Here is a 20,731-nt window from a genome sequence, read left to right on the forward strand (position 1 = left end):
GTTGTTATACATAAAGTTAAAAGTGTTCTTTGTTCAGGTATTTCCCTTGTGCAAATATGTTTTTCTCCATTAGAACATTCGAGGAAAAATAAAATGTGCTTCGTGTGTTCTTATATTTTAGTATTCAGATATGAATTGATTCAAAATTTTCAGGTTTAGAGAATAATTCAAAACAGAATTGCGGACATTTGGGGGATTCATCGGAAATAAACTGTGATAAATGCTGAATTTTCGCCAGGAATATAAACTCCGGTGAACACCTGCCAATTTTCAAGCAAAATGAACGCCGAAAACACAGAGCCCTATATATAATTTGGAAGCTCATTATAATTGAGTTATTGTAATCAACCCCATTTACATAAAGTTTGTGGGGATGCTGACACCCCCCTTCTGTAAAGTTGTCTGTGCCGCGTGGCACACGTGTCTTGCCCCAAGGCTTTATTTCGGTGGTGACCACCGCCGGGCGATAGATGGCGTTGTGTTCGCTTTGAGTACCACTGTTGGTAGAGTGGTAGCGCCGGCGGTGGCCCCTGGCGGAAAGCAGGCCTTGGTGGTGGGCAAGAGTTGAGCGAGCCTCTTCCGCGCGTGGCGGCTGCCGCGAACGGTTGTCTGTAGCGTGGGTCCCCGGTGCTCGGCACCGCGGGCTTCGCGCCGGGGCCCCACGTGGAAAGCCAGGCATAGGCGACGCCGCCTTGGGTATGTGTTAGTGTGTTGGGTGTGTTAGTGTGTGTTTATCATATTATTGTGTGTTTAGTGTGTCACTACGTTATGTTTTTTGTATGGTAGCGTGTTAATTAAAATTGATGTAACATTCGGCGGACGATATCGTCGTCTAAATTAGTTAATAAATGTACGTATGTTGTGTGCTTTGTACCGACCGCGTCTGCTGTGTCCGTTCACTCCAAGAGCATGGCGTGGCGTGGCGAGGGGCTCGTTCGCCTCGCCGAGACCCCACACTGGCGCTCGTTCGTCTCGCCGAAACCCCACACTGGCTGCCCAACATGGAGCTCTTGGAGTATCGGACGACAGTTTTTGCGGTTCAATACAGGGATTTTGTTAGAGCCGGAGTAGAGTAGGCCTAGGGGGGACTTCTTTGCTAGCGTCGGTGGTGTGCTTTGTTGAGAAGCGAGGAGATTGGTTTTGTAACGTGTTTGAATTTGTCGGCAGGTTGCCTTTCTATTTATTTTTTTTTGCTCGTAAGTGTTGTTATTTTTTGTTGTTGTTAGTTTTCAAAAACGTTGTTGAATTAGGACGAGAGCCATGCGGTCCGCATCCTGGGATGAGCAAGGCCTAGAGCACGTGGTTTGTAGGCCAGGCCCGAAGCGAGTGAGTACGGAAGCCTCGTGGGTGGTCCGATTTTTTGTAGATAGCTTCTTCTATATCTTTGGGCTCAGGGAGCCAGGCGTCGTTGCTGTCTGGTATTGCGGCTCGACGCCGAGGCGTCGTGACACTGCCCGGGGCGGTGGACGCCGATCGCTCGGTAAGCTGCTGTGTGTGGCGAGCGATAGGGCCACCTCACAGAGTGGACGTCTCCTCGCGGCTGCCTCTTCTGCGCCTAGGCTGGGTGCTGGGTGGATACCGGTTGTTGCCGAGCGACTGATTAGGCCTAAGGCTCTGCGCAGCCGCCTGTCGCACGTGGCACAACTAGGTGGATCATGGCGTTGAGGTGTTGCGCTCTGCTTCCCTCACTTTTTTTTCTTGTGAGCACGAGTTAGGAAAAGTGATTTTTGTTTTATTTTGATGGGCGTCTCGGCCGCCACAGATGTATTAGCTAGCAGTACTGACCAACGTACCTCGTGGACGAAAAGCTTGAAGCTCCGTTCCCGAGGACCTGCTGGATTGTTTTCTTTCAAGTTTTTTTTTTTATTGTTATTGATGTATTCGGCGGGAGGGATGTCATCCCACGCCGGCTGTCCTGCACATCGTCAGCGTCGCTGGCGAGGAATGCGGTCGTGAGGTCGGGCGATGGAGATGCCTGGGACCTGCGCAACTGCCTGCAGTCCGGCGCCCTCGCGAGTGCTGGTCGCAACTGGAAGACGTGTCGGCGCTAGCGACGGATCGTCGCGCCGACGGCAACGTTGCTGTTGCGGGGCCGGTACTGAGATGAAGTCTAGCCGGACAGTGCAGCAGTGTCGACCAGCGGCGGTGTCGTGGCGCAAGAACATTATGGTCGTGCGATATCATTTTTTTGTTAAAGCTTGTGTAGCTAATTTCTGATTTCGGGATATGGTTTGATTTAAGGTTGGGGGAATGTGGGGGTGCTGACACCCCCCTCCTGTAAAGTTGTCTGCGCCGCGTGGCACACGTGTCTCGCCCCAAGGCTTTATTTCGGTGGTGACCACTGCCGGGCGATAGATGGCGTTGTGTTCGCTTTGAGTACCACTGTTGGTAGAGTGGTAGCGCCGGCGGTGGCCCCTGGCGGAAAGCAGGCCTCGGTGGTGGGCAAGAGTTGAGCGATCCTCTTCCGCGCGTGGCGGCTGCCGCGAACGGTTGTCTGTAGCGTGGGTCCCCGGTGCTCGGCACCGCGGGCTTTGCGCCGGGGTCCCACGTGGAAAGCCAGGCATTGGCGACGCCGACTTAGGTATGTGTTAGTGTGTTGGGTGTGTTAGTGTGTGTTTATCATGTTATTGTGTGTTTAGTGTGTCACTGCGTTATGTTGTTTGTATGGTAGCATGTTAATTAAAATTGATGTAACATTCGGCAGACGATATCATCGTCTAAATTAGTTAATAAATGTACGTATGTTGTGTGCTTTGTACCGACTGCGTCTGCTGTGTCCGTTCACTCCAAGAGCGTGGCGAGGGGCTCGTTCGCCTCGCCGAGACCCCACACTGGCGCTCGTTCGTCTCGCCGAGACCCCACAAGTTATGTTGGAGAAGTAGTTGCAGGATCTGCTTTACCACAAGGGAACTTTTCTGGGTCATGTGTCACCGTGCATGAAAATCTTTCCAAAAAAATGTCCCTTTTGATAGAAAGAAAAAAATTCTGAGGACTCATCTCTTGTTTGACACAACTGTAATGAAAACCAGCTGACAGTGAAGTCATGTTAGTTGTATGGCTCATGTTAGATTCTAGTCATTATGACATAGATGTAAGGAAATGGGTGAGGCTAGTAGGGACCAGTCATTTGGATTACATGCTTACTAATTGAGCTGCTACGGTGGCAGTCGTCCTCTTTGTTGGGTACTTAATCATTATCATCGGTCTGACTACACCCACTGCAGATTCCTGTGCTTGGTGCTGTCACATTCTTACCCACAAACTTGTTAATCTTATCTGGCCACCTAACTTTTTGTCTCCCCCTCGTGTGTTTGTCTTCTCTTGGAATTGAGAGTTATGTACTTGCAAACAAAATAGTTATGAAAGTTATCATTACTGCTCGTAGGAATGATAATGAGTGTGAAACACTTTTGCCTGCTGGCGTTACGTAGCGCATGATTCTTGAACGAGGAGACCAATAAGCCCTTGCACGTTACGTGAAGGCCTGCTGGTGAAGAAAAAAAGTGTGACGAGCAGTGCTGACCTACGATGGGCGGGGTTCGATCGTGCCCATAGCTCAATTGGTAATTGCATTGAATGCATAATCCAAAGGTTGCAGGCTCTCTCTCTGCTGGCAACAAGTTGTCTTTTTGATCTCTTTACTCTCTTCACATCTATGTCACAGTTACTTTAATACACCTAAAACAGTACGATTAACATTCCTTATACCTTCCATGCCTTTATTATCTGCTGGTTTTCATCAACCCTTAGATAGAAAGAAACTTTTCTATCCGATGTGTTTGTGGACTGGACTAGGTGTCAGCTCTGAAGTCTTGCCTCGTTGTGACTTCCTCAGCCCACTTCATTGCCTGGAGTTGATCGTCCAGGGCTCAGCTAAGTAGCGCCGCCTGCCACTGTTCGTGGAGGCTGTCAGTGAAGGTTGTGTTCTTATTCTTTTACTGCTGTCTGTCGCGAATGTGCGACATACTGAAAAACTTCAAGCAAGCATGTCATGATATACGTTCTTCATTTAATGCCGGTTGTCAAGTACTCTCTGGGAACGTAGCTTTCACATGAAAAATCTAGCACTCTCTCATCTAATGTATATTGAGCTAAAACTAATTGTTCTGTAGCTGATAACTGAGAGTGTAAAGCATGTGCAACAGCTTTCACTTCATTCTTTTTTGCCTGGGTGATGCAACTTCTATCTTCAATAATGTTGTTTATTTGGTGTGTGTGCACCCAAGAGGTGGCACACAACATGATACGCAGTTCTGAAGTATTTGAATGTAAACATTCGACAGATGTCTGTCCGGTTCTTCACAAACGATTGGTTGGAGTTTAAATATTTTCCCAGTTCTAAAGTACGTTTTTTGTAGCAAGGTCCTTGTGTCTGTGGCATTTGGAGAATTCGCGACGTACATAAAAGGCTGCATTAAAGTTGCATTTTAGATAATTTAACTATGGAATCCTTTGAAGGCTACTATTTAAAGCTAGAAAATGAAAACGATTTTTTTGGCAGTTTCATAATTCAGGCATTAAAAAGCCTCTAGATTTTGTCTAGGTATCTTAACAGCAACTGCTGATTCCCTTGATCATTTGCAGAATTTGGCAATATATTACAAGGATACAATAAGTATGCTTTATTAATAAAAATGTTTATTTCTGTAAGAATCGCATTTGGGGCCGCTAGACCACCGCGGGGAAGCACCAGACCTTATGTGAAATGGGCAATGGCTATATGAAGTATGGTTGTCGTGTGGGGAGTTGTATGTGGGCCAAACTGGACACTCGGTCAACAATCGAGTTCAGGTGCATGAATTATCTTTAAAGAATAAAGGAAATGCGCACTTACCTGCGCATTGTATAGCCTGCAGATGTGAGCCTCGGCTTCGTGAGATTAATATGATAGGCAGAAGCAACTGTGCATCAACGCTAGACTTATTCGAGGTGTTTCATATTAAGAAGAGAGGCACGGGTTGCATTAGTGATACGTCTGTTTCACATTACCAACATAAGCTGCAACTTCTTGACACGGGAGTGTGATAAGTGTTTGATGCACGCATGCGCAGAGCGTTGTAATCTGGCTGCTTGTTATTTTGAATAAATAGTTTAGCTAAGCTCAATTTTCCAGCTCCCTCATACTTCTCTTCTCTGATCTGTATTTTCCAAGTTTGCGCTACTTATTAACTTTGTGCAGGCTTATAAGGAATTTTGGCTGTGTAATTGCTGAGCTGCTCCTCGTTGACTTAATTTGACACTTGTGATGGCTTTGATCCTGGCAAGCATATGCATTGTTTAATGGGTGCAAGCTCTTACTAATTTGGTCATATTTGGCCAGAAACTGGCTTATTCAAATAATTCCTGCTGTGTACTGAACACCAAGTGCTGCAAGTATAAAACACATCATATGCACTCCAAAAATAAACATTGCACCATGTCGGGTGAATGTCCTTTGTGGTTTCAGTGCTGGCTCTGCTTTAATGACAGTCTAATAAACATTTCATGTGTACTCTTATGACTTGGGAAGCTACATGCAAGCATTGCTTGACATTGAAGAATTTGCTAATAAATGCTACGTATGATATTCACATGATTCCATCAAAGCATGTGCTTTGTTAGCCGACTTCATTGCTCTATTGTGAATGCAAGAAACCATCACTTATTCTTTAGTGTAGTCGGCATGCCTGGTACAGGTCGACATTAGCGTATGAAACTGGGTAAAATAGTTGATTTTCATAGTCGTGATAGTCTTAGCATTTTCACCCTGTCCATCAATCTTCACGATTCTGAAATCAGCCTCCCCCCCCTCCCCAAAAGAAAGACAAATATTGAGGGTGCACTTGCTGCAGAACTGTTTGTATTTATTCTGTGCTCTGTATTAAACCTGACAGTTGTTAGTGCAGTGCTTGTCCTATATTGCTCTTATTCTTCATGTGGTACAGTTTTTTTGCATTGCTTTTACCATGCTTATGGTGTCTTTATTTCCAAAAACATGTTCATCCAACTTGTAACACCTGGCTCAAGGCCAGAAAATGCAACACAAAGAGCTACTCTCTTACTGCTCTGCATAAAGGAATCCCTCATAATGCATTGCATTTGCAAATTTTTTTGTTGACTTGGTTCTCAATAGACTTTTAGCTGGAGTGCGACTGCATAGTATGTGTTGTATTTGTAAGAGTTCGCTCGACTTATGTATTTTGCATTTTGCTTAGACTGACAGTTATGTCGATTTGCAGTTTAGGTGGCTGTCATAGTGGAATCAATACATCTGCAAAAGAAATCATTAGCATGTTTTGCCTGCAGTAAATTGACAGTAGAAGGGGGAACGGTGCTCTAAAAATCTCCGGATATTTTTTGGTTGGCTTGCATGAATGGGGGGGGGGGGGGGGGGGGTTAAATCCGGCTAAAGGACTTTAGATACTTTCGTTTAGGACGGACTTTTGAATAAAGTGCAATGATGGCTGCTATGCTTAAAATTTTCAAAGCGGAACTAGCTACTTTGACATGTTCAGTACGCTGCGATGTTGCGCTGTGCAGCAGTAACCTGTCTGTTTTTTTTTTTCAGACCTCAACTTGCAAGGCCAGTGATAGAGGTCAATGTCAAAATGTTTGAAGGTGTAGTTGCACACCTTTTAAACAAGTATCTAGGGAAATACATCAAAGATCTTGACAGTGAGAATCTCAATCTGGGAATATTTAATGGTGAGTGGCTTTTTAAAATGTGTTCTTAACCTGTGTACACCTTGTTAGAGGGTACGTGGTGCTGGTCAGCCTTAAAGTGTACAGCATTGACCAGTCCTGATCTATGCCACCTGAGCGAAAAACTGCACAAAGCCAGAAGAAGCCCCAGAGCTGTCTCAGTAGTATATAAAGTGTGCTGCCTTTACCCCACAGCTAAACCAAGTAGCCATTGCCACATATTCGGTTGGAGCAGTTGGTCTTGCACTATCGCTGTGTTGGGTTTTGCAGAAGTTATTTCTTGCAGTGCCCGCTCTTCTTTTATGTTGGTGGTTTCAGAGTTAAAGTTTGTGGGAAACCATGCTTTTACTAAAGAGCAGATTTTTAATGTTCTTAAATACGTGGATGGTTTTCTATTCCATTTGACAAGGCACACTGACCTTACATTTCCAGCAACTGTCTACAATGTTTCAGATGTGTTTATACAGTGTGGGCACTGGCTGATTTTTGTGCATGAGATACTTCTGGATGAGTTGCAAGTTTCTGAATCTTAAACTGAATTTCAGCAGTGATTATGCATGTGGGTCATATTTTCTTTGTGCCTGAAAGTGCTGCTGCCTCTAGATTGTGGCAATTCTGAGGATGTAAAAAGGCGTATTGTGTGGCAGTCTGCAGAGCCTGTGCTCTGGCTTTTTTTTTTTTTTCAATCTCTGTTTTGCTTCAAGAAGAACTTCGTCCTTGTGTTTGTGCTGTAGTCAAGACAAGTGTGCAGTATGAGGACAGCGACTTCACTGTTGGCCGGACTGAAGTTTGCATTTGACTGTTTGTGGGCTGCTGAATGGGAATAGATGCATTCGCAGAAAAGTTTTGTGTCATTCCTTGCTCACCTTGCTGCAGTCGATTGTGGTTGCTATAGAGAACGTAAGAGAGTGTCACTAGGAAGAGTGCTCAGGTTGTGCACCATGCACCCAATAAAAGCGCACATCTCCTCTGCAAAAAGCTATAGCATATCGGTCCCACCTATATCGCATGGCTTCAGCTGTTGAAGACAAATGCTTGTAGCACACAATCGGTATGCACAGTTTTTTGCCACTAAGGAAACGTTGCATGGATTCCAAACGACCATGTACTCAAGGGACACTAAAGAGGAAAAATGACTTGGTTTAGATTCATTGACAAACTGGACTCTGAGAACTCTAATGCTATATGTTTCACTGTCATAAGTTCATTATTAGCGGAGAATATCAATGTTGCAGTTTCATTCTGAAATTCTGTGCCCAAATTTTTTCGCTTGCCATAAGAAATTTCAAGATGTATTTGCGGTATTTTCGTGGCATTGGCTCGATTAAATTTCCTGAAACTTCATATGCGAAGTTTATGGCGCCCACAGATTACTATGTATTTCATTTTTATTGATTGGAAGCTAGGTAGGGCCAATAGACACCTTCAAAATTTATGACGTGTAACAATGCTGGCTCAAATGCAGCGCCCCCACGCGGCGCTGATAGTTGTGTTGAGCTGTGCAAGCCTGGCACGGAGGGGGGGGGGGCCGTTTTGGAAACAATAAACGATGGTTCGTTCTGGGCAAAGGGCTTAACATGGTCTCCTGTTCTTCGCGAACCTGATGGCCTACTGTTCACGATAGTCACTACCGCCTGGCCATCCATTAATCTACACATGTATCAACTGGCGATGAGGATGAAAGGAAGTTTCATTTAAGTCTTCATTCCCGCACCGCTCTGCCATGTGTTCACCATGCCAAGTTTCGGCAACCTCGAGCCGTTCGAGGGGGGAGGAGACGACTGGCCTTGTTACGTGGACCGGTTCAAAGCATTTTTCCTGGCGAATGATGTCACCCCAGACAAGCGTACTGCCGTGTTCATCAACTGCTGCGGGCAGAAAATGTTTGCTTTGCTCCGCAATTTGGTCAAGCCCACCCAGCCCAGTGACAAGACGCTGGACGAGATTCCTCAAGTTCTTGGAAGCCATTACTGTCCGAAGCCCTCTGCCTTCATGCAGCGTTTTCGTTTCAACTCGCGCGTTCGCGCGGAAGGGAAATCCGTCAGCAATTTCATCGCAGCACTAAAAAGCCTGTCCGAGCACTGCAACTTCGGGGCTGAACTCGAAAACATGCTCTGCGACCGCGTCGTGTGTGGCATAAACAACGTGGATGTCCAGACAAGACTTCTGGAAAAACCGGACCTCACCTTCGACGACACCGTGCAGACCGCCCTGGCAATGAAAGCAGCAAAAAGGGATGCAGGTGAGACAGTGCAAGCGAACACTAGCAGCGCTTTCTCAACTCATCGTGTCTCGTCAGGTTCTGGGGGCGTAACCTGCTACCGCTGCGGGGACCAACATCTTGTATCAAAATGCAAGCATGTGAAGACAATCTGCAATTACTGCCACAAACAAAGTCATTTGGCGAAGGTGTGCTATTCGAGACGAAGAAACAGCCAAGCCCAAAGCAGCAGCCCTACCAAGGCACGTTCGTTCTCGGCTTGCAGTTCACCGCCGTCAAGTAACCTCCATCGTGTTAATACTGTACGCAAGCAGCACGCCGCTACCACTTCATCTTACGAAGTTTTTGACATGTGGCCGGTTGACTACGCCACGCCACTTCCGCCTTTTGCCGTCTCTGTTGACGTTTGCGGCAGGCTGCTCCACATGGAAGTGGACACGGGGGCAGGTGTCTCTCTCATGGCCAAGTCGCGTCTTCTTCAGCTTTTGCCTTCGGTTCCTGTGCAGCCGTCGCAAGTGCTTCTACGTAGCTATTCCGGGGAACTAAAAAAAAGGTTCAGGGCAAAGCTGACGTCAGTGTGAAGTTTCATGGCACGGAGGCCGACCTACCTATTTTTCTTATTGGAGACAGATCGCCCACTCTTCTTGGACGCAACTGGATGTGTGAGCTGGGCATCGGCGTCCCCAACGTTACAGTGAACATCCACACACTTTCCGACGTCAAACACCTAGTCCAAGACTACCGTATGCCGAAGTGTTTGAAGAAGGCCTAGCTACATTCAAGGGTGCTAAAGCTTCTCTACATGTTCATTCAGATGCCCCACCTCAGTTCTTCAAGCCACATTCACTGCCGTACGCCTTGACAGATGGAGTAACTCAAGAAATCCGTAGACTAAGAACAGATTCCATCCTTGTTCCAGTCAACACAGCAAAGGGGGCTGCACCCATTGTTCCTGTGACCTAAAGGGATGGACGCATCAGAATCTGTGGAGACTTTTGTGTCTCCATAAACCCAGTAGCAACAGTGGGACAGTACCCCATTCCAAGGATTGAGGACCTGTGGACTGTGCTTGCTGGAGGTGAGAAATTCACAAAATTGGATTTGCGAGATGCGTACCAGCAAGTTGTCCTTGACAATGCTTCTAGGGAGTACATCACTATTTCGACGCATATGGGGTTATTTCAGTACACCTGGTTGCCTTTTGGTGTCTCATCTGCTCCTGTCATATTTCAGTGCGAGATGGAGAACTTGTTCAGGGGACTGCCCCATGTAGCAGTCTATTTTGACGACATTCTTGTGACTGGCGCAAATGATGCTGAGCACCTTGGCGACCTTCGTGCTGTACTTAGCAAGCTTCAGGAATTTGGCTTTAAACTGAAACTTGAAAAATGCCATTTCTTCGTACCACAAGTTGAGTATCTCGGGCACATCACCAGCAAAGAAGGCCTTTCCCCGAATGTTGACTAGGTAGCAGCCATTCTGCATGCTCCTGTGCCTCAGGATGTCCGGGAACTTCAGAGTTTCTTGGGACTTGTAAACTTCTACAGGTGCTTCTTACCCAATCTTTCGTCACTCCTTCGTCCACTGCACTTGCTTCTTTGTGAAGGGAAGAAGTGGGAGTAGAGACATGAACAGCAAGATGCATTCAATGCCTGCAAGCACTTGGTGACATCAGCTCCAGTTCTTGTGCATTTCAACCCTGCCAGGCCTGTTTGCCTCAGCTGTGACGCATCGCCTTATGGTATAAGTGCAGTTCTGATGCACAAAGATGCTGATGGCGGGGAACATCCCATTGCTTTAGCCTCGAGGAGCTTGTCAAAAGCAGAACAAAACTACAGTCAATTCCACAAGGAGGCACTGGCTTTGGTGTTTGGTGTGGATCGGTTCCACCAGCACTTGTGGGGCATCTCATTCGAAGCACACACTGACCACAAGCCATTTCTTGGACTGCTGGGTGCCAACAAGCCCATTCCCGTGTAAGCTTCGCCTCGAGTGGTCAGGTGGGCTCTGAAGCTTTCTGCTTACAAATACGAACTTGTATACAAGCCTGGCAAAGAGCTCGGCCACGCTGATGCTCTTAGTAGACTGCCTCTCCCAACTGACACTACTGAATTACCACGACCTGCTGAAATCTTCTTGCTAGAGGAGGCATATCCGAGATTCCTTTCACCAGGTGTTGTGACCCAAGCCACACGAAATGACCCAGTTCTGGACCATGTTGTTCTTGCTGTTCTGAAAGGAGAAAGCCTCCCAGTAGGACCAGAGTGGAACCCTTTCAATACCAGAAGCTCAGAACTGGATCTTCATGAGGGTTGCCTACTCTGGGGATCAAGGGTAGTGATCCCAAAGTCATTGCAGGCCCAAGTTATTGGTGTTCTTCATGTCAGCCACCCCGGTATCGAGAAGAGCAAGATGATTGCCAGGAGCCATGTTTGGTGGCCAGGCATTGACAATGGCATTGCCAACAGCGTGAAGAGCTGCGCTACGTGCCAGACTGAACATTGAGCTGCACAGCCGGTTCAGCAGATGCCGTGGCCTTTTCCATAGCGACCCTGGTCAAGGCTTCACATTGATTTTGGGGGACCATTCCTAGGTCACACATTCTTGGTTATTGTGGATGCGTTCTCAAAGTGGATAGAAATCTTTCCTGTGTCTTCCACATCTGCAGAAGCTACCATTTCTGCATTGAGAATTGCATTCGCCCAGCATGACCTGCCTGATGTCATAGTTTCCGACGGTCCTGCCTTCACCAGTGCCCAGTACCTTAAGTTGTTAACTCGAAATGGAGTACGCGGCATGCTTGTACCGCCTTATCACCCTGCCTCAAATGGTGCAGCTGAACAATTTGTACAAACTGTGAAGAACAAACTCAAGAAGTCTGGTTCTGGGAACTTCCAAATGCAGATCTCCAGGTTTCTGTTCCACTATAGGACCACACCACATGAAGTGACAGGTCGGCCACCGTGTGAACTCTTGACAGGAAGAATGTTCAAGACTCCATTGGATGTCCTGAGGCCAAGCCTGCAGGCATCTGTATTCCTAAAACAACTCAAGCAGAAGTTGTATGCTGGCAGAGGGTCTTGGCAGGCTCCATCACTGCAGCCAGGTGATGATGTGTACGCGCGAAACTTTCGCAGGGGTACACTCTGGGTGCCTGCCAGTGTCATGGACGTCATCAGCCAGTGTCCGTTTTGAAGATGGCACCTTGGGAAACCGACACAGCGAGCACTGGCGCCTTGTGCAGGCAGAAACATTGGCCTCTCCTGAAACTGCTATCGCTGCAGCTCCACCACAGTTGGAGCCACCGCTTTTTCATGCGCCAGCTGTTCCAGAAGTGCCTCATCAGGAACAGCTACCTGGAACTAGCTTCTCTGCCAGTAGCTGTGCCACGGAGAGCGACGGGAGTGCGCTCAACAGTGGTGTGCATGTGAACAGTGACTCTGTCGTGCCTAGGCCTAGCACACCGAAGTTGCGACGTGGTACAAGAACAAGGAAACCGGTGAATAGGTACTCCCCGTAGTCTTTCTCCTAAGAGGGGAGGAGTGTAACAATGTTGGCTCAAATGCAGTGCCCCCACGCGGCGCTGATAGTTGTGTTGAGCTGTGTAAGCCTGGCACAGCGTGGGCTGGCCGTTTTGGAAACAATAAACGACAGTTCGTTCTGGAAAAAGGGCTCAACATGTTCTCCTGTTCTTCACGGGGGTTCGATGGCCTAATGTTCATGATAGTCACTACCCCCTGGCCATTCGTTAATCTACACATGTAACATGACGTCACTGTGTTTGATGCTGGAATCGGGTAGCATCCCCACCAGCATTTACTTCTTGCGTGTTTTCTCGCTTATTAAGCGTCCTGATGCAGTAGAGTGGTATTTTGGGGATTGTGGAACTGTATTTTGCTAATACACAAAAAACTGTTTTGCTCTTTAGTGTCTCTTTAGGTTAGATGAGCCATCAGGTTATACATCCAGAAGGAAATGTAGCATTGTAAGTCTCAATAACAGTTCTGACATCTTGGGACTCATATATTTTGTTATAGATGAGTTCGACTGTACAAGCTTACCCAAAATATCTTAATGTGTGCGACATGTAGACTTCACTTGTACAGGGCTCACAATATGAGCAAGCCCATATTTTTTATACGATACACAATCAAACATTGCAAGATGTTCTCAGCAAGTCAGCAAGCTGACCCACTCACATAGGGAGCCAAGGCTATTAGGACTGTGTGTAATGCCATGCTGTTACTACGTATACAAACATATATATATATATATATATATATATATATATATATATATATATATATATATATATATATATATATATATATATATATATATATATATATATATATATATATATATATATATATATCATCAGCCTGGCTACGTCCACTGCAGGACAAAGGCCTCTCCAAGGTTCCGCCAGTTAACCCGATCCTGTGCTTGCTGCTGCCAATTTATACCCGCAAACTTCTTAATCTCATTTGCCCACCTAACCTTCTGTCTCCCCCTAACCCGCTTACCTTCTCTGGGAATCCAGTTAGTTACCCTTAATGACCAGCGGTTATCCTGTCTACGCACTGCATGCGCGTCCCATGTCCATTTCCTCTTCTTGATTTCAACTATGATATCCTTAACCCCCGTTTGTTCCCTAATCCACTCTGCTCTCTTCTTGTCTCTTAAGGTTACACCTACAATTTTTCTTTCCATTGCTCGCTGCGTCGTCCTCAATTTAAGCTGAACCCTCTTTGTGAGTCTCCAGGTTTCTGCTCCGTAGCTACGTACCGGCAAGATACAGCTATTATATACCTTCCTTTTGAGGGATAGTGGCAATCTACCTGTCATAATTTGAGAGTGCTTACCGAATGTGCTTCACCCCATTCTTATTCTTCTAGTTACTTCAATCTCGTGGTTTGGCTCCGCGGTTATTACCTGCCCTAAGTAGACATAGTCTTTTACAACTTAAAGTGCACTATTACCTATCTCGAAGCGCTGCTCCTTTCCGAGGTTGTTGTACATTACTTTCGTTTTCTGCAGATTAATTTTAAGACCCACCTTTCTGCTCTCCGTGTCTAACTCCGTAATCATGAGTTGCAATTCGTCCCCTGAGTTACTCAGCAATGCAATGTCATCGGCGAAGCGCAGGTTACTAAGGTATTCTCCATTAACTCTTATCCCTACCTGTTCCCATTCTAGGCTTCTGAAAATCTCCTGTAAGCATGCGGTAAATAGCATTGGGGAGATTGTGTCCCGCAGCCTTACACCCTTCTTGATTGGTATTCTGTTGCTTTCTTCATGAAGCACTATGATAGCAGTTGATACCCTGTATATTTCTTCCAGAATGTTTATATATACTTCATCTACACCCTGATTCCGCAGTGTCTGCATGACTGCTGATGTTTCTAGTGAATCAAACGCCTTCTCGTAATCTATGAAGGCTATGTATAGTGGTTGGTTATACTCTGAGCATTTCTCTATTACCTGATTGATAGTATGAATCTGGTCAATTGTTGAGTAGCCTGTTCGAAATCCTGCTTGTTTCTTTGGTTGATTGAATTCTAATGTTTGCTTTACTCTGTTAGCAATTACCTTTGTAAATAGCTTGTATACTACAGAGAGCAAGCTGATCGGCCTGTAATTCTTCAAGTCCTTGTCACCTCCTTTCTTATGTATAAAGATGACATTAGCGTTCTTCCAAGACTCTGGTACTCTTCCCGTCAGGAGACACCTCGTAAACATGGTGGCTAGTTTTTCTAACACAATCTGTCCTCCATCTTTCAGCAGATCTGATGTTACCTGATTCTCACCAGCAGCTTTGCCTCTTTGCATGTTCTCCAAAGCTTTTCTGACTTCTATCATTACTGGTGGGGTGTCATCTGAGTTACTGCTAGTTCTTATAGTATTAAGGTCGTGGTTGTCTCGGCTACTGTACAGATCTCTGTAAAACTCCTCCGCTATTTTAACTATCCTATCCATATTGGTAGTTATTTTGCCTTGTTTGTCCCTTAGTGCATACATCCGACTTTTGCCTATCCCAAGTTTCCTCTTCACTGCTTTGACGCTTCCTCCGTTTTTCAGAGCGTGTTCAATTCTCTCCATGTTATACCTTCTTACATCGCATACCTTACGCCTATTAATGAACTTCGAAAGCTCTGCTAGGTCTATTTTGTCGGTTGTACTTGAGACTTTCATGATTTGACGCTTCTTAATGAGATCTCTCGTTTCCTCAGAAAGCTTGGCAGTGTTCTGTCTAACTACCCTGCCTCGAACTTCCTCTGCACACTCCGTTATGATACTCGTCAGATTATGATTCATTGTATTTACGCTAAGGTTGGTTTCCGCACTAAGAGCCGAGTACCTGTTCTGAAGCGAGACTCTGAATTCATCTACTTTCCCTCTCAGTGCTAGCTCATTGATTATCAATATATATATTAATATATATATATATATATATATTGCCACCTAGAGTTGTGAGCCTGCAAGCCCTAGCAAGCCAAAAAGGGCAAAGAGAACGAAGAAGAAGTGTGGTTAGCGCCTCGTTCTGAAAATACACGCTCGTGTCTTTCTGCCCCGCTGTTCCTGTCTTGTCTCCACGGCTCTTGGTGCGTGACAAACTGGTGGAGGTGCTGGGTAATCTATGCACCGTACCCCTCCACATAGCAGGAACACAAGCGTCGTACCGGTAGTCACACCTGTGCATCGCGCCAGCAGAAGAATCCGAGGGCTATCCCCTGAGTTTGGACTGCTCGCAAACAACATGGCAGCTCCGACCAGCCCTACCGACACCAACCCAACCGGTACAAACGGCACAACGCCGCTTCATTGCACCTTACTCACACCGCGAACGCCAAATCCCTTTCATGGCACTGCACTTGAGAATGCAGAAGATTGGCTTGTTCATTACGAGTTTGTTGCCGCGCACAACCAGTGGGACGTCGCAGACAAACTGCGGCACGTCTATTTCAGTCTTTTGGATGGCGCACGTGTCTGGTATGAGAACCGGGCAGGTATTCTCACATCATGGGAAGACTTCAAACGCCGACTTCTTGGGACATATGCCAGCCCTGACCGTCGGGAGAGAGCTGAGCGCGATCTGCAGTCCCGCATACAAATGCCGAACGAAGGGGTTGCGATGTATGTCGAAGAAATGACGCGCCTTTTCCACCAAACTGACCCCGGCATGCCAGAAGAAAAGAAGATACGGTACCTCATGCGCGGTGTGAAAGAGCAGCTTTTCGGTGGGCTTGTACGCAGTCCACCCAAGGCTGTGTCAGAATTTCTCACGGAAGCCGTCACCCTAGAAAGCACTCTTAGGCACCGGGCCCCGTCATACGAACGACACGTCAACGCTTCAACTACGGACTACTTAGGAGCTTTCGGTGGCCAAATGGATTTCTTCTGAGAGATCATACGTTCAGTCATCCGCGAAGAACTCCAGAAGCTGTCAGTGCCCTCGCAGCCCACTGTTGTCCAGCGTTGTCCGAGATGAAGTCCAGCATGCCTTAAGAGAACCGCCTTGCATGCGGGATTATCAACCACCTGGTGACTTTCCCCGCATGTCGTATGCTCAAGCTTTGCGGAAACCTGTTACACCTGCAATTCCGCATCCCACCGTGGCCCCAGCCATGCTGCAGACGGTTCAAGCGGCGCCATATTACAGCGCACCTCGCCTGATCTCGCCGAAGTCAGAGGTCTGGCGTGCGCCAGATCGACGTTCTCTCTGCTTCCACTGTCGTGAAGCTGGGCACTTGTACCGACAGTGTCCTTACCGACAACTTGGACTACGCGGATTTTCGACGAACTCACCACCACCGAGGTTCGGTCAGCGGCCCCCTGAAATTGAAGAGTATGTGGCTCAACAGCGCGGAACTTCGTCATCCTTGCACCAGTCACGCTCTCCGTCACCACGCCGATTTTCTCCTAATCGCCGCACCTGTTCGAGCGTGGCGCAGGGTCGGTCACCCAGTCCATGCCGGGAAAACTAACCACAGTGACCTTCGGGGGCGAGGCCGCTCATACTGGACAAGCTCAAGGCCTACCGACGCTTCCGCAAACTGACGATTCTCCGACGACAACACCAGCTGGTTCCGCAAAGATTTCATTAGACATTACAGTGCTGCTCGACGGTCGCAAAGTCAGTGCTTTAGTTGACACGGGTGCAGATTTTTCTATAATAAGTGAAAAACAGGCATCTCTCCTAAAGAAAGTGACGATGCCTTGGAACCTCAGGCCAATTCGTACTGCTGGCGGGCACATCGTCATGCCACTCGTCGTTTGCACAGCACGAATACAAATTCGCGGTTCTACCTTCGTTGTCAGCTTGAGCGTTCTCCGTCAGTGTTCTCGAGACCTGATCATTGGCATGGACTTCCTGAGGGAGCACGGTGCTATCATCGACATTCGACAACGCCTCGTCACGTTCTCGACAAAAAGCGCTACACCAGAGCATAATCCCAGCCATGATCGAGTATGTCTGCGGGTAATTGACGATGCTGTGACGATACCACCGCGCTCAAGTGTTATGGTTCAAGTGGCGTGTAACAAATCAGCACACAGTGAAATGGTGGCGGAGAGCAATCGATCCCTACTCTTTTCCCAAGGTCTCTGCGTAGCACGAAGCCTAGTAGACCTACAGGCTGGCCACTGCGAGGTACTTGTTACGAACTTCAGCTACGAGCGCCGACACCTTTTCCCTGGTACTGTCATCGCCTATGCCTACCCAGTAACCAATCTGGCTGAGTGTTTTGCTTCCGAGGCAACAGATAATGCCGAAGCACCTCTCCGGGGCGTCGATATAAATCCAATGCTTTCTGACGAAAACAAACGAAGGCTTAATGACCTGTTGATAGAATTCCACGCCTGTTTTGCACGTTCATCGAGAATCCGTCAAACATCGATTACCAAACACCGTATTACCACCTACGGTGACGCGCACCCTATACGGCAACAGCCTTACCGCGTTTCACCAACCGAGCGACGCGTGATTCAAAAGCAAGTGAAGGAAATGCTTCAAGACGGTGTAATACAGCCATCAAGCAGTCCTTGGTCATCGCCAGTGGTCCTTGTAAAGAAGAAGGATGGTACACTTCGCTTTTGTGTCGATTATGGGAAGCTGAATAACGTCACAAAGAAAGACGTGTGCCCGTTGCCTCGAGTGGACGATTCTCTTGACAGGCTGAGGCGAGCAAAGTACTTTTCCTCAATCGACCTCAAAAGTGGTTATTGGCAAATTGAAGTCGATGAACGTGACCGCGAAAAAACGGCTTTTGTAACTCCTGATGGCCTGTATGAATTCCGAGTGCTCCCGTTCGGCCTCTGTTCCGCTCCGGCCACATTCTAACGAATGGTGGATACCGTTCTCGCTGACCTCAAGTCGAAAAGTTGCCTCGTCTATCTAGATAATGTCTTTGTCTTTTCAGAAACGTTTGACGAGCACCTTGGTCGCCTTCGGAGTGTTTTTGAAGCCATACGATCCGCTGACCTTATCCTCAAACCTGAGAAGTGCCATTTCGGCTACAATGAACTGAAGTTCTTGGGTCACGTTGTGAGCGCTGCAGGCGTTCGGCCCAATCCCGAGAAGACTGCCGCTGTGGCCGCTTTTCCAGCTCTGACAGACAAAAAAAGTTTTCGGCAATTTCTAGGGCTCTGCGCCTACTATCGCGGCTTTATTGAAAACTTCTCTAAGGTTGCGGAGCCTCTCATTAGACTTACGCGTGACGACACCCCATTTCAGTGGACTGACGAACAAGCGACTGCCTTTGGGGAACTGCAACATCGATTGTAATCCCCTCCTGTACTCGGTCATTTCGATGAGGACGCTGACACAGAGATGCACACTGACACAAGCAACATTGGTCTCGGAGCTATCCTGGTGCAAACACAAGATTGGATCGAACGCGTGATCGCCTACGCGAGCTGCACTCTATCACGTGCCGAAACCAACTATTCAACGTCAGAGAAGGAATGTCTCGCAGTAATATGGGCGATTACAATGTTCAGGCCTTGTCTCTATGGGCGCCCATTCAAAGTTGTGACTGATCACCACGCTTTATGTTGGTTGGTTAACCTCCGAGACCCCTCTGGGCGATTAGCACGGTGGAGTCTGCGACTTCAGGAGTTCGATGTCACCATCGTATACAAGTTGGGTAGAAAGCATGAAGACGCCGGCACGCTATCACGAGCACCTCTGGAATCCGACCATACAGCTGTAGAAGACGATAGTGCCTTCCTGGGGACTCTCAATGGGGCGGACTTCCTCAGTAAGCAACGAGCGGACCCCTAGTTAAGGCCCATCACCGATCATTTAGAAGGCAGCACCGCGTCTATTCCTTGTGCACTTTCCTGTACGTTGCCGTCATTTTGCTTACGACATGGCATATTATTCAAGAAAAACACCAGTGTTGGCAGCAGATCTTATCCCAGATCTTATTTTCTAGTCATTCCTCAGGACATTCGTGATGACATCCTATTAGCATGCCACGATGAGCCGACATCCGGCCATCTGGGATACTCATGGACGCTTGACTGGGTACGACAGCTATATTTCTGGCCAAAACTCGCAGCTTGTGTCAAACGCTACATGAAAGGATGTCGCGAATGTCAGCGTCGCAAGTCACCACCTGTAAAGCCTGCAGGCCTCCTACAACCCATCGACCCACCGCGTACGCCGTTTGACCAGGTTGGGATGGACCTCCTTGGACCGTTTCCTTTGTCTCACTCCGGAAACAAGTGGATTATCGTCGCAACTGGTTACTTGACGCGTTACGCTGAAAGGAAGCCATTGCCACGCGGTACAGCATCTGAAGTCGCCCAGTTTTTCATGCACCACATTGTGCTTCGTCACGGTGCCCCGTCATTCATCATCACTGACCGAGGGACAGCGTTTACGGCAAAACTGTTGGACGACATCTTCAAGCTCAGTTACACGAACCACCGCAAGATAACCGCATACCACCCCCAGAGTAACGGCTTAACAGAAAGGCTGAACAAAACGCTGGCGGACATGATTTCTATGTACGTGGATGTGCAGCATAAAGCATGGAATGAAATCCTGCCATACGTAACGTTTGCGTACAACACCCCAAGCCAGGAAACGACAAGGTTCGCACCATTCCGCCTTGTTTATGGTCGAGACGTGCAAACCATGCTAGACGCTATGATTCCTTGTGACTTCGACCAGGAAGAGCTGCTAACTCCTGATGTCGACGATTACATTCAGCGTGCAGAGGAAGCACATCAATTAGCTCGCGTGCACATAAGATCGCAGCAATGTGAAGACGCCCGAAGGTACAATATCCACCATCGACAAGTCTCCTATCAACCTGGCAACCAAGTGTGGGTTTGGACTCCTGTTAGACGGCGAGGTCTCAGCGAAAAACTCCTGAGCAAGTACTTCGGACCCTACAAAGTACTACGGCGGTTGAACGAGGTCAATTACGAAGTTATTCCAGACGGAGACTCGGTAACGACCCAACGCCACTCAACACGAATTGTGCATGTTGTGCAGATTGTGCATGTCGTCCGCCTAAAACCTTATATTACGCGGTGATACTCGCCTTATTTTGCCCAGGCAGCAAACATTGCCTTTTTTTTTTTTGACATTGTCCGTTAGGTCTCGAACGAACCGTGAACTCGGTTAACGGTTTTTTCTCTTATGAACAACCTCAGACAATTTTTTTTTGCACCTGCATATGCCCTGTGCTCTATAGGTACCGTTTCTCTCTCTCTTTTTTTTTCCTTATCGGCCCTGCCGTCCCCTTGTGTATGAGCATCGAGTCGATGCTCTAATGGAAGGGGGAATAATGCCATCTAGAGTTGTGAGCCGGC

The 20,731-nt window shown here is 47.4% G+C and overlaps 1 protein-coding gene across 1 annotated transcript in view; it reads left to right on the forward strand.

The window, feature by feature from the left end:
• The window catches only part of LOC119174040 (intermembrane lipid transfer protein VPS13A), a 1,344,268-nt gene that overhangs the window by 30,715 nt on the left and 1,292,822 nt on the right, over positions 1–20,731 (forward strand). Inside the window, exon 2 of the mRNA XM_075894208.1 lies at positions 6,548–6,684. Coding sequence (XP_075750323.1) covers positions 6,588–6,684 — 97 coding nt within the window. The 5' untranslated portion in view covers positions 6,548–6,587. The remainder of the gene's footprint in view (positions 1–6,547; positions 6,685–20,731) is intronic.

Source organism: Rhipicephalus microplus, chromosome 5 (genome assembly GCF_043290135.1).
Source record: "Rhipicephalus microplus isolate Deutch F79 chromosome 5, USDA_Rmic, whole genome shotgun sequence".
Lineage (NCBI taxonomy): Eukaryota > Metazoa > Arthropoda > Arachnida > Ixodida > Ixodidae > Rhipicephalus > Rhipicephalus microplus.